This window comes from Dunckerocampus dactyliophorus, chromosome 2, assembly GCF_027744805.1.
Source record: "Dunckerocampus dactyliophorus isolate RoL2022-P2 chromosome 2, RoL_Ddac_1.1, whole genome shotgun sequence".
In the NCBI taxonomy this organism is placed as follows: Eukaryota; Metazoa; Chordata; class Actinopteri; order Syngnathiformes; family Syngnathidae; genus Dunckerocampus; species Dunckerocampus dactyliophorus.
In genome coordinates this window covers 21563842-21576801 of record NC_072820.1, presented here as the reverse complement: position 1 = coordinate 21576801, position 12960 = coordinate 21563842, and the positions used below count along the sequence as shown (strand labels likewise).

The window sequence follows — 12960 nt, the reverse complement described above, 5'->3', positions numbered from 1 at the left end:
AATGCTCAAAGTTGCTCGCAGAAATGACAGTCAGGCATATTGGTGACAATGTATTGGAAGACAAAAGGTTAAGTGGTTGTCTTGCTTCATTAATAATGGGATGGTGGCGACAGTAACTCCGCTTTAAAAACACCACATAAAAGAGATCCGTGTTGACAATTTAGCGACATGGGTGCTTTATTTAGCAAGCAGGGGTGCACATTCACAGTAAAAGATAGGACATGTTACTTGCATCATGCATTTATTTGGTAATAAAATACAAGCGAGCGAGCAGGAGTGGGTCTCCACCATGCACCGCTAAAATACTTCTGACTGGAAGTGACTACGTCCATCTCACAACAGAGACACTGAAAGAAATATCACACATGTGAGAAGTGTTAGTTTTGACTAAACTTGATCAAGGAAAAGATTACTAAAATATTAATTTTCCCATCACATTTCCTAAAGTTGCTGATTGGTGTAGTGGGTAACAACATGGGCACTTAGCACAGGGGATTGTGGTTTGAATCCAGTGTAAATGACAATATATATTATTATCATTATTGTTTTTTTAAACAATACTGGCCCTCACAGTGTCTGCCAAGAAAAGTTCTGGCTTGCGAAGTCCCCACTGAAGGTCCATGTACAAAATACACTGCCCGCCACTGGGTACCACTATATCTTAAAATTGACTGTATGTTACCAAAACCACCTCAAACTGTTGATTAAAGACTTTTGCTTAAAACAACTACTTGGGTTCTTTAATAACAAAATAAGTGGGTGAAAAGCCCAGGATGTTCTCTCCAGAGAACAACAAGTTTTTATTCTGGTAGCGTTTAAAATAAGATAAAATAAGATAAGATATTTCCTCAAATATTATTTACTCAGCTGCAGAATGTAACAGGGGTTTATTTGAAATACTGTACTTGTTTTTGCATTTGTGCAAATGTTGTACACTAGCTGTATAGGATGCACAGCCGAATAAATGTCGGCGCTACCGTTAATGCAGGCTCACATAAACGATTTCTGTCCGTGTGCCCTATTATTCTTGGTTCCCATCAATAATGCAGTGCAGTTAGTGGCGGAACTAATTGCTCCCTACTTAAATTTCCGCATCGTCACTTATGACAGACGCACCTGACCATAGCAGGCAAGCCTTGTTAGTTCTCTAAGTGGTAGGGAAACCCATGTATTACACTGATTAAGACGTAAGCTGTACTGCATTGTCGTACAGTTGCGGCACAGCTGTAAGACCATACCCAAGTGTAGACTTTGTCAGGTGAGAATTTCGAGTATAAGTGAGCACAGAACCATTAAGCGTTTTCTTGCAACTAGTGGGCAGGGTGTGTTGTGGGGCATTTCTTTATTATTATTATTAAGACTTGACAGTGTGTGGTTGTTTGGATATACGTTGGTATACCCCACTCCCTGACACCTTAAGAGTTGCGCTAGACGTTGAGTTGACAGTCTGGACTTTTAGCTTGATGCCTAGCGTTCTTGACTCTCATTGTCATTCTGCGGACCCAGGCTCGAGACCGGGCAGAATGTGGAGCCGGCTGAACCAGGCGGGTTACACTACGACGGACAAAAGCTCACATTTACGTTCCTAAATATTCAACTTTGAGCTTTAAAATTTTTAACCATATGACAATTTCAAATGATGACACATTTCCTACTAATATATTTTTGTTTGTTGCCCCCTTCCTGATTTTTTTTTGTTTTTTTGCATGTTTGTCACACTTAAATGTTTCAGATTGTGAAACAAATTTAAATATTAGTCAGTGACAACACAACCGAACACAAAATGCAGTTTATAAATGACACTTTTTATTATTAAGGAACAAAAAAAATCTAAACCTACACGGCCCTGTGTGAAAAAGTGATTGCCGCCCCCTAAACATAACATAACTGAGATTAATTGAGATCTATCAGTCTGGAAAAGGTTCTAAAGCCACTTCTAAAGCTTTGGGACTCCAACGAACCACAGTGAGAGCCATTATCCACAAATGGCGAAAACATGGAAGAGTGGTGAACCTTCCCAGGAGTGGCTGGCCAACCAAAATTAGCGACGACTCATCCAAGAGGTCACAAAAGACCCCACAACAACATCCAAAGAACTGTAGGCCTCACTTGCCTCAGTTGAGGTCATGTTCATGACTCCACCATAACAAAGACACTGCATGGCAGAGTTCCAAGACAAAAACCACTGCTGAACAAAAAGAACATTAAGGCTTATCTCAATTTTTCCAGAAAAAATCTTGATGATCCCCAAGAGCTTTGGCAAAATACTCTGTGGTCTGACGAGACATAAGTTAAACTTTTTGGAAGGTGTGTGTCCCATTACATCTAGTGTGAAAATAACACTGTATTTCAGAAAAAGAACATCATACCAACAGTAAAATATGGTGGTGGTAGTGTGATGTTCTCGGGCTGTTTTGCTGATTCAGGACCTGGAAGACTTGCTGTGATAAATGGAACCATGAATTCTGCGGTCTACAAAAAAATCCTGAAGGAGAATGTCCAACCATCTTTTAATGACCTCAAGCTGAAACAAACATGGGTTCTGCAGCAGGACAATGATCCAAAACACACCATAAAGTCCACCTCTGAATGGTTGAGGAAAAACAAAATGAAGAAGTTGGAGTGGCTTAGGCAAAGTCCTGACCTGAATACTACAAGAATATAATAAAGCAATAGATAAAATGTAAGTATAAATAAAATTAAAAAAAATAAATAAAAGTGTCACAATGCTCTTATGTACCAAATGCAGTTGGGAATAAATGAGTCTTAAATTTTGCCTTCAACAAATCTAAGTCTGTGGTGGTTTGCAATTCAACAGGTAAGACGTTCCAAAGCCTGGGACTAGCTACAGAAAATGACCAATCACCCCACTGTTTGTAATTGGACTGAGGGTCCTCAACCAGCTGTTGTTTGGCAGACCGCAGAGCTCTGCTGGGGTAACATAAATAAGATGGCGCACCACCATGAATTGCTTTAAAAACAAACATTAAAAGTTTAAAATGAACTCTGAAACAGACTGGAAGCCATTGCACAGAGCGCAGAACTGGAGTGATGTGGCTCTGTCTATGAGTGTTTGTCAAAAGCCGCACAGCAGCATTTTGTACCAGTTGTAAACGGTTGAGTAAAGACTGGTTGATACCGACATACAGGGCGTAACAATAATCAATGCGAGAACAAATGAGCGCATGCATAGCCATTTCCAGATCTCGCCGATTAACAAAGGGCTTCACTTTAGCCAGGAAGCGGAGCTGGAAAAAAATAGCTCCAACGACACAACAAATATGTTTGTCAAAGTTGAGGTAGCTCTCGAGCTTAATACCCCGAATATTAACCATAGATTTACAGTAGGGGGAAAGAGAGTCCAGATCGGGAACAGCAGCAGCGAACAAATTTGATCCAAACGCAACACATTCAGTTTTGGACTCTCTTTTAAATGTAAAAAAGTGAGAGCCATTTCTTGGTGTCTCCAATGCATCGTCAAATATGACTTCAACCACAGAAAAATGGACCCACGATGGCCAACGGTAAGAGCCAAATGTTGAGAATGGTGTGAGCCACAGTGTCAAATGCAGCAGTGAGGGCAAACATCACCAGCAACACAGTTTTTTTTGGAATCAAGCGATTAAAGGATGTCATTCTGAACTTTAAGTAGTGCAAACTCAGTGCTGTGTCGTGATCTAAAACCAGACTGAACCTAACCTAAAATTATATTGTTTTCTAAAAATGACTACAACTGAATGAAAACAACCTATTCTAAAACATTAGATACAAATTATAGGTTACAAACAGCTCTAAAATTAAATAAAATAGTTAGATCGAGGCTGTTTTTTTTAATAAGTGGCCTGACCATTGGATGTTTGAAAACAGTCAGAACCACCCCTGAACTAACTGTCAATAAAATAGAGGATACATGGCCCAACAGTATTAAAAACATCTTTCAGCACATTGGGAGGAATAACGTCCCGACAACAATAGGAATGTGACATTTTGCTAACTATGTCAGTAAGTTGTGCCAGAGAGACCTGCTCAAGCCTTTCAAACACAAGTGAGCATGCAGGGGTATGTGAATTGACACATGCACTCCTACTGCACAAGATGTTCTGTTTGACCACAGCCACCTAAAAAACTTGAGAAAATTGTCACAACTAGTACTTGAGATCTCTGTGTGTGTGTGTGTGTGTGTGTGTGTGTGCGTGCGCGCGCGTGCGGGCGCGTGTGTATGTGTGTACAATATATTGCAATAATTTGTTAGCAGTATAACCATTACTGTTCGTGTCCATAATGTTTTATAACGCTAAATTATAAAAGAAAAGAACGATGAAAAGACTCATTCGTCCGGGTGGAACAACAACATCCCTTACGTCACTTCTGATCAGTGTACGTCAAACATGGCGCTGCTACTAAGGTCAGGAAACTTGCTCTGTGTGATTGCGGGGCTTAGCTGTGATTTATCGAGGTTTATGGTGCATATTAATTTGACGCGTAGACATATTTGTAGCCCGATTTTGTTCGAAACAAAGCAGGGACTTTTTAGTGTTTTGGGTGTCTTCCTTCACCGTGAAGTTACTGCAACATGGAGCTAACCGGCTAACGTTAGCCGCTGTTCAAACGCTAGCACGGTAGCAAAGGGGGTTTTGTTGCTGGGAATTAGTAATGAACTTTATTTCTCACATATGCGGATTTTATTGTGAAAATTTGAGTTCAGTTTGTTTCAGTCCGGTACCATATTTGCATTTTGATGTGGTTTGTCCTTGAGTGAACCGACACAGCAAACCTCGCCTGTTAGGACTGTTAGCTAATCTTAGAAGGAAATGCATGTCGAACTTTGTCCACTATCTTAAGCCTTGCGGTGTTTGTCTCTGCTTTTGAAGAAGACTTCGTAACATATGACAATGATTTTCATTCTGTTTTCTGTCTGTGGTTAATCACCTTACTTGTTTTTACTGGATATAGCGATATGAAGAATGAAACACACTTATTTGTTTTAAAGTCAAAATGTTAATTCGGTGACATGTTTGTGTCTTACACTCACATTCTTCACTGTTTAGCTCATAGACATATATAAGTAGACGCGGCATCAAGCGGTGAACTGTACGTCAACGTCGCCGCCATATTAGATGTGGCAAGGCTGCGCTGTAAATGCATACTGGTACAAGTAAACGTACTTACTTACACAAAGCGCCTTTCTACAAAGAAATTTCAGGCAATGCCTCTCGTTTATACATTCACACATGCACTAATATACTTGGGAAACAGTTAGGCACCAAAACCAATGTATTTGATCTTCTCAGATGGCTACGATAACAACTTTATTGATCCCACACATGAGTAATTTACATTACATCAGCTATAGAGCACAAAGTAGTGCCGAAAAACTATACACTATGCAATATACTTTTTAATTTTTCTTGAGTACAATCGTTCTAAAGTAGCAATACTCTTAAATGAGCACAGTTGTTTTTTTGGCTACTCCACCCATCACTGAGTAGAAAATTAATGCTTTACATATTTGATATAAGAATGCATTTGTGTTTCTTGTGCCTTGATTTGTTATTTTTGTAAAGACTTATTTAATTTATTTTTAGTTAAAGGGGTATCGTTTAAAATACATTAATTTGGTATTTATTATTTTGATTGATAGCTTTCATGTTCGTATTGGACAAATAAATCAGATGTTACTCAACAGTTTCTCAGTACTTGTTGTTTTTTCACCAAATACTTACTTACTCTTAATTATTTGGATGACTACTTTTTATTTGAGTAATATTGTTGTAAAGTAACAATACTCTTACTTGAGGACAATTTTTGGCTACTCTATCCACTTCACGAAACTTTTGTTTTAAGCTATGTGTCTGTCACATAGCTTAAAAAAAAGTTTTATGAGCCTGAAAAGTTGTGCAGTAGGAAATGTGCGCAATGTATTATATTAATTTAAAATTGCCCTATGCCTGAAATCAGCATGGAGCCCAAGATCCTTAAGCCCTGTATGTTGATGTAATGTGAATTACTCATGTGTGGGAGCAATAAAGTTCTTATCTTAGCCATCCATTGGGCAAACACACTCGATGCGGTGTCTACATATACAGACCCTTTCCAAAAAATTAGAATGTCATGGAAAAGTTGTTTAATTTCCATAATTCCATTCAAAAAGTTAAACTTTCATAGATTATAGATTCAGGGCCCACAATTTAAACGATTTCAAGTGTTTGTTTATTTTTCCGTAATTTGGGCTTCCAGCTCATAAAACCCACAAAAACAGGAATTCAAAAAATGAGAATACTGTGAAGAAATCACCATTTACTTCTCAGTTTTTGCAGGAAAAAAAAAGAAAGAAATTAGGATCACATCAAATCAATCAAAATATGGTACTTTCAAAACGATATGTCAATCTTCAATACTTGGTTGGGAATCCCTTTGCCTTAATCACTGCCTCGATGCCACGTGGCATTGAAGCAATCAGCCTGTGGCATTGCCTGGGAGATATGGAAGCCCAGATTTCCTTGATGCTTGCTGTCAGCTCTTCTTTGTTGTTGGGTCTGGTGCCCCTCATTTTCCTCTTGAGAATACCCCACAGATTCTCAATGGGGTTTAGGTCCGGTGAGTTGGCTGGCCAGTCAAGCACTGTGATGGCATGGGCATCAAACCAGGTTTTGGTGCTTGTGGCGGTATGGGCAGGGGCCAGGTCCTGCTGGAAGATGAAATCTGCATCTCCATACAGATCCTCAGCAGAAGGAATCATGAAGTCCTTTAAAACATTCTGGTACTGTTGCGGTGACCTTGGATTTAAGAAAGCAGAGTTTACCAACACCTGCACCGGACATTGCACCCCAAATCATGACGGACTGTTGATATTTCACACTGGACCTTAGGCAGCTTGGGTTCTGTTCCTCACCCGTCTTCCTCCAAACCCTTGGACCTTGATTCTCAAATGAAAGGCACACTTTACTTTCATCGGAAAAGAGGACCTTGGACCACTGGCCAACAGTCCAGTCCTTCTTCTCCTTGGCCCAGTGGAGACGCTTCCTACGTTGGCTCAGGTTCAGAAGTGGCTTGACCCGAGGAACTCGACAGTTGTAGCCCATCTCCCGGATGCGTCTGAATGTGGAGGTTTTTGAAGCTGTGACTCCCGCCTCATTTGACTCTTTCTGGATCTCTGCCAGATTCTTGAATCATCCCTGTTTGATAATCCACTGAAGCCCACGGTCATCTCTTTTGCTGGTGCATCTTCTCCTGCCACATTTTGCCCTTCTTCTAGACTTTCCATTGATATGCTTGGACACAGCACTCTGTGAACAACCAGCCTCCTTAGCTATGAACTTTTGTGGCTTACCCATCCTATGGAGGGTATCAATGATGGTCTTCTGGCCAGTTGTCATGTCTGCAGTCTTCCCCATATTGAACCGAAATGAGACAATTGAACCAAACTGAAACAATTTAAGCAGGTGATTTGAGTTTAGTAGATGATTAGTGTGTGACACTCAGTTTAAAACATTCATGCCCTGCAAAATTTGGGCTGATTTCTTCACAGTATTGTAATTATTTGAATTCCTGTTTTCGTGGGTTTAATGAGCTGAAAGCCCAAACTATGTAAAAATAAACAAATAAATACTTGAAATCGTTTAAATTGTGGGCCCTGAATCTATAATCTATGAAAGTTTAACTTTTTGAATGGAATTATGGAAATTAAACAACTTTTCCATGACATTCTAATTTTTTGGAAAGGGTCTGTATATGTTTGTGGTTTAGCCCACTAATGAAGTTTTAGTCCTGAAGAACGGCTCTTTTAGCTTCCAGAACGCATTTTTCATGTATGTTGGATAAACTAGCAATCTAACTCTGTTGCTCTGTTAAAGATAATGTTAACATTTATAAAGTCCAGTTGTAACACTCTTCTCATGTCTTCCTGTATGCAGGACGTTGATCCGTCAGGGAGTGTGTGTCTCCAGGCCGCAGTGCGGTGTCTTCTTCAGGCAGTATGTCCACTAACAATGTGTCTTTGTCTCACTCTAAGTTGACCAACGGTCTGAAAGTTGTCCTTTTGTCACTACAGTGCGGCTCCAATGGGAACAACGGCAAAGGAGGAGATGAACAAGTTTTGGGCCAAAAATACCAGACTAAACCGACCCATGTCTCCTCATATCACCATCTACAAGTATGTGTCTGTGTATTATCGGATCCTGATTGTTTTGTTGGACAGCTTTTATGTACACATACAGTATCACAAACGGTTAGCTTCTCCACTTTTTTTTTTTTTTTTAACTGTATTTTAGGGATGCTCTAATCAGGGTTTTGTGCCATATGGATACCGATCACATGGATTAATTATAAATGTTTCAATTTATTTGTGATGAGTGCTTTTGACCATGGGTGATAAGGGCAATTGTCAGGACAATACCAGGGTCCCCTGACTGCCAGGGGGCCAGAAAAATAGGTAATTACTAAGACAGTATTCCTTGGTTATTGCGGGGAATAGGTTCCCAAAATAGCCCGCAATAAGTGAAATCCACGAAGTAGCCAACTTAATTTTTTTTTTTTTTTTTTTTTTTTACAATTATTATAAATGGTAAATGGTCTTTCATTTCTATAGTGCTTTTCCACCTCCAAGGCACTCAAAGCGCTTTGATACCATTAGCTCATTTACCTACTGATGACGCAGCATCAGGAGCAACTGGGGGTTCAGTATCTTGCCCAAGGATACTTCGACATGATCACTGGAGGACGGAGGATCGAACCTGCAACCTTCAGGTTGGGAGACGACCACTCTACCACCTGAGCCATGCCATGTTTTAAGGCTGTAAAACCCCTCACCATAAACTTCATACACTTTTCCAGAGAGGCAATAACATTTTATCACATTTCTCTCTTGTTTTAACACAAAAAAGTTAAAACCTTCTTTTGAATTTGAATGATCAACCTACAGGTCGGATACAAGAAGTTATTAAGTAACTAACGTGTATTTCACTCCTGTGTCCATGCCTTTTCATCCTGGCGCCGTTCCGCTGTACTGTAGCGTTTTTGTAAACTTGTTAAAACATATTGCTGCAGTCCTCCTCCTGCTGCAGTCCTCCTCCTTCGAACCGAAGATTCATTTACAAGCTAGCAAGCAAGCTAGCGACGACACAAGAGACACGGCAGGGCGGCACGAAAGAGATTGATTGACAATGTTCTACAGCCAATCGGGACACAAAAAACATTGGGTAGTGCAGACAGACAAGAGAGACTCAACTTCCCACAATGCAATTCTTAAAGGGCCACGGTCGGCCTGTAACAGTGTTCATACACTGTAATAAAAAAAAAGAAACACTAAAAAAGTTTAGAGAAAGGTGAATTGCGATAGAGCGAGGAAACACTGTAAATAAATAGTAATTAATAAAAGCAACATGATTTTTTTTTTATGGGGCCCACAATTCCTGGCTGCACCCCTACTATAGGCTATATGATGTGAAAAAATGAACCATAAAATGGCCTTGATTTAGACAAAAACATATTTTACTTACTTTTTCAAGAGAACATATATACCCCTCGTGAAATTTCCAGAGGATGAGACAACTTTAAGTAGACGTAGGAGGGCTCCAAGTGAGAGAGCAGTCTGTGAACCCAGTGTCTTTCACTGCTGAGAACGGCTGGTCATCTCGTCTGATTAATTCAGTTAATATTCGGGTTATGTGCTAAGCCTTCCAACTGTCGAGCACATACGGCTGAGTGTTGCCCACCATTTTAGCTGCATTAGCTGCGGTTTGACTGATGATCACACCGTGAGCCTCGAAAACTCAGCAGGTAAGTTCCACATGGCAGACGTTTGTTTGTTTTGGCATGCCTGCGCAGTGTGAAGGAAAGTGGGAGGAAGTCGCTACCCAAGACACTCCACAGCATGCCTTAATCGCTGCAGACTGCAATAATACAAGCCACAGGTGACCGGCTTTTGTGATTGCCGTTGAAAGGCATTTATCGGCATATATCGATCACGTGATTTTTTATATGAAAATTGGCCAGTGCTAATCAGTGGACAATCGATCGGAGCATCCCTAGTGTATTTGTTTCTGTTTATGATCTTTAATGATAAACATGAGGTCAGTTTTAAGTGACTAATAACCAGGGTGAAGAGTTCCAGCAAGTCAGTCCTTATCTAAATGTTTAATATTCGAAAGTGAGTAAAAAAACATGAAAAACAAATATGTATAGAACTACAAATGAGCGTTTCTTCTGTCGCTAAGAAAATAGGGCGCAGCGAGCTGTGTGTGCTTTTAGATGGGGGAGGAGCCCTCAGCAGCACTCGCTGCTCGTAGAGAAGAGCAATACATGCTTTCATGTCAGGTTCTCTAAAAGTCACTACACTAGATTTGTCGCAAGTCATTTTTTGAAAAAGAGTATCTAGAGGGGACTGATAACTCGGTAAATATGGAGACAAAGTTGTCGTTTTATTCTCTGGCAGACCAGGTGCGTTGTTGTGTGTTTATGAGCGATGGCAAACAGGTAGCACCAAAAATGGTGTATGGTGTAATGCTGGCGTTTATTCAGGATTTATATTTTTTGCCCAGGATGTGGAAAAAATATATCTAAAAAGAAATCCTATGTGTGGATAGCCTTTTTTTGTTGTCCAAAGAATAAATGTCCAAATGTTGTGAATTTTTAATTGACAAAACACTTTATTGGCCATGCTAATGGCCTTTAGGACATGTTAGTAAAAAATGTTTGTTTATTTCATTTCTCGTGTTGGGATTGAAGGATTTATTAATTCTAATTTTATTCTTGCAGTGTAAGATGCATTTTAAGGATATCTTTAAAAGTGTTGTCTCATTGTTTCAGATGGTCCGTCCCCATGATGATGTCCATCACACACAGAGGAACTGGAATTGGCCTCAGTGGAGGTATCACATCGTATTTTTTATTAGTCTCTCAAATCCTTGTAGAAATTACTTTTTGTTTCACTCCTACTTCTTCCGACATCAAAACAAAACTATTCCATCGGAACTGTCAGCTCCCCATTGACCCAAAAAATGACTTTCGGGCATCTTACTGCACTGCTATTGATTGCTGCTGGGAGCGTTTACTAAACACGAATATGTTCGATACATTTCACTTGTTTGTGGCGCGTGAAATGAAGTCACCGTTGGGCGGCTAAACAGCTTGTAGCAGCGAGACTTGACATGCATCAGCGCTACATCAGTGTTTGTTTTTTTTGTTGCCTGAACGAGATTCAATTTTATTTGCATGTTGATGGATTCTCTAAAGGTCAGAAAGCTCATCTGTCAATCAGACTCACACACTGATAGGAACAAGTCTCTCTTCATCCAAGCACATTTAAACATCTCTGTTTGCCAACAATAAATTCACGCTGAATCGATTGATTTTGCCTCATTTTCCTTTTGCGACGTGTTCTTCATACATTATGTTTCATATTGGATCACAAAGCACCTGTCTTCATTGACTGTGCTTGTTGCAGCTATTTCCGCCTTCGCCCTGGCTGCTCTGGTAATGCCTGGAAGTTACCCCCACTACCTGGATCTGATCCACTCGCTGTCCATTGGCCCGTTCCTCATCGGCTTGGCCAAGTTCGGCATAGCCTTTCCCGTGTCTTTCCACACCTACAACGGGATCCGCCATTTGGTAAGACACATGTCTCCCCACTTTCCATGCATCCTATTTTTCCGCACATATTAGCTATACGGCTGCAATCTATTTGTGGCAGTGGGTGGTGGATTGTTGGTGGTTTGGGTAATGACTTTTGCATAATTGGCTATGCCACATTTGCAAAAAGTGAGTAAGAAAACATGAAAAGCAAAACAAATATGTTGTTGGTTTGTTTTTTTTTAATGTCACAACATGGAGCTTTTTGATTGGGTGTCTGGAGGGCTCTGAATACTTGCTAAATATAGCGACAAAGTCCTCTAAGTTGTCAGCACTGATCCTTCATGCTGCGTTTTATTCACTGGCAGACAAGGTGCATTATAATATGTTTATGAGCACGGGTGAACAGGGAGCTCCAAACCTTTTGTAGTGGTCCAAATTTATTTGTGGCAGGGATAAATGGGAAACACTTAATTAGGTACACCTGCACAATTTGGTCAGTTTTGATTGACAAAATGTAATAAAGCTCAACTTTAAAGTCAAAATATTAGTAATACAGTACACTGCTATAAACTCTGAAAGTATCAATCAAAGCATTTTTGTCTTTTTAAAGGCTTCCATTAGATTGTGCAGGCAGCCAATCAGGGTATTAACATTTCTCTATGTGGGCGGGATGAGTTAACTTGCATCAAATCTATATAAATAGCATTCCAACAATGAGTAAATGCATGGCAGAGCATACACAGCACGATGTCAACACATTTATCTCTTTCTAATAGAGAAAAACATGCAGGCCCTTTGATAAATCGTGCTTGCGCACAAAGCTTAATATGTGTTGTTGCTGAATTATTGCTAAAAATGGTTCACGTCACACTGTGTGCCACACAGCACTTTATCACTTATACCAATAAATATAAAAAGAAAATGACTAAAGCCTCATTTCAATAAAATGAATTCTGTGATGGTCCAGGTTTGCACTTTTGTGTGTGCTTTTATTGTACAACTTCCATTTCTGCAAGCCTCATTTTTTTTTCATTTGACCAACAGCCCATTTTTCTTTCAAGAAAGCTCATTTCATTCACAAACATTTGAGGAGTGGATGCTCACCTGTTTTCTGTCTCTCTCCTCCTTCCACGTTTCCCCCCCCTTTTCTATTTTGAAATTCTTCTTCCTATTGTAATCAGTGCTGGGATATTGGCAAAGGCTTCAAAATCCCTGAGGTGTACCGCACGGGCTACACAGTGATCGGCCTGTCAGTCATCACCTCCATCGCCGTCACTCTCCTCTGAGCTCAGCACCAGCAAGTCAAAGTGCATTGTGGGATTTTTTTTGTGTGTATGTATATGTTTTGTTGTGGCATCAGAGTATTAAATAAAGAATTCTGTACATATA

The 12960-nt window shown here is 40.0% G+C and overlaps 1 protein-coding gene across 1 annotated transcript; it reads left to right on the top strand.

Annotated features, from left to right (window-relative positions):
• The first annotated feature begins 4351 nt into the window (after window positions 1–4351).
• sdhc (succinate dehydrogenase complex, subunit C, integral membrane protein) lies at window positions 4352–12960 on the top strand. The gene is made up of 6 exons (XM_054769431.1): window positions 4352–4405; window positions 7914–7973; window positions 8051–8152; window positions 10807–10868; window positions 11444–11607; window positions 12753–12960. Exons 1-6 carry the CDS (start codon window positions 4389–4391, stop codon window positions 12855–12857), a joined length of 510 nt encoding a protein of 169 aa, XP_054625406.1. The 5' UTR covers window positions 4352–4388; the 3' UTR covers window positions 12858–12960.

What these genes read in the sequence shown, in the direction of transcription:
- sdhc (XM_054769431.1), top strand. An exon ending in TGCGGTGTCTTCTTCAGGCA is followed by an intron (nt 7,974 to 8,050) that starts GTATGTCCACTA and finishes TTGTCACTACAG; the next exon opens with TGCGGCTCCAATGGGAACAA. An exon ending in TGGAATTGGCCTCAGTGGAG is followed by an intron (nt 10,869 to 11,443) that starts GTATCACATCGT and finishes TGCTTGTTGCAG; the next exon opens with CTATTTCCGCCTTCGCCCTG.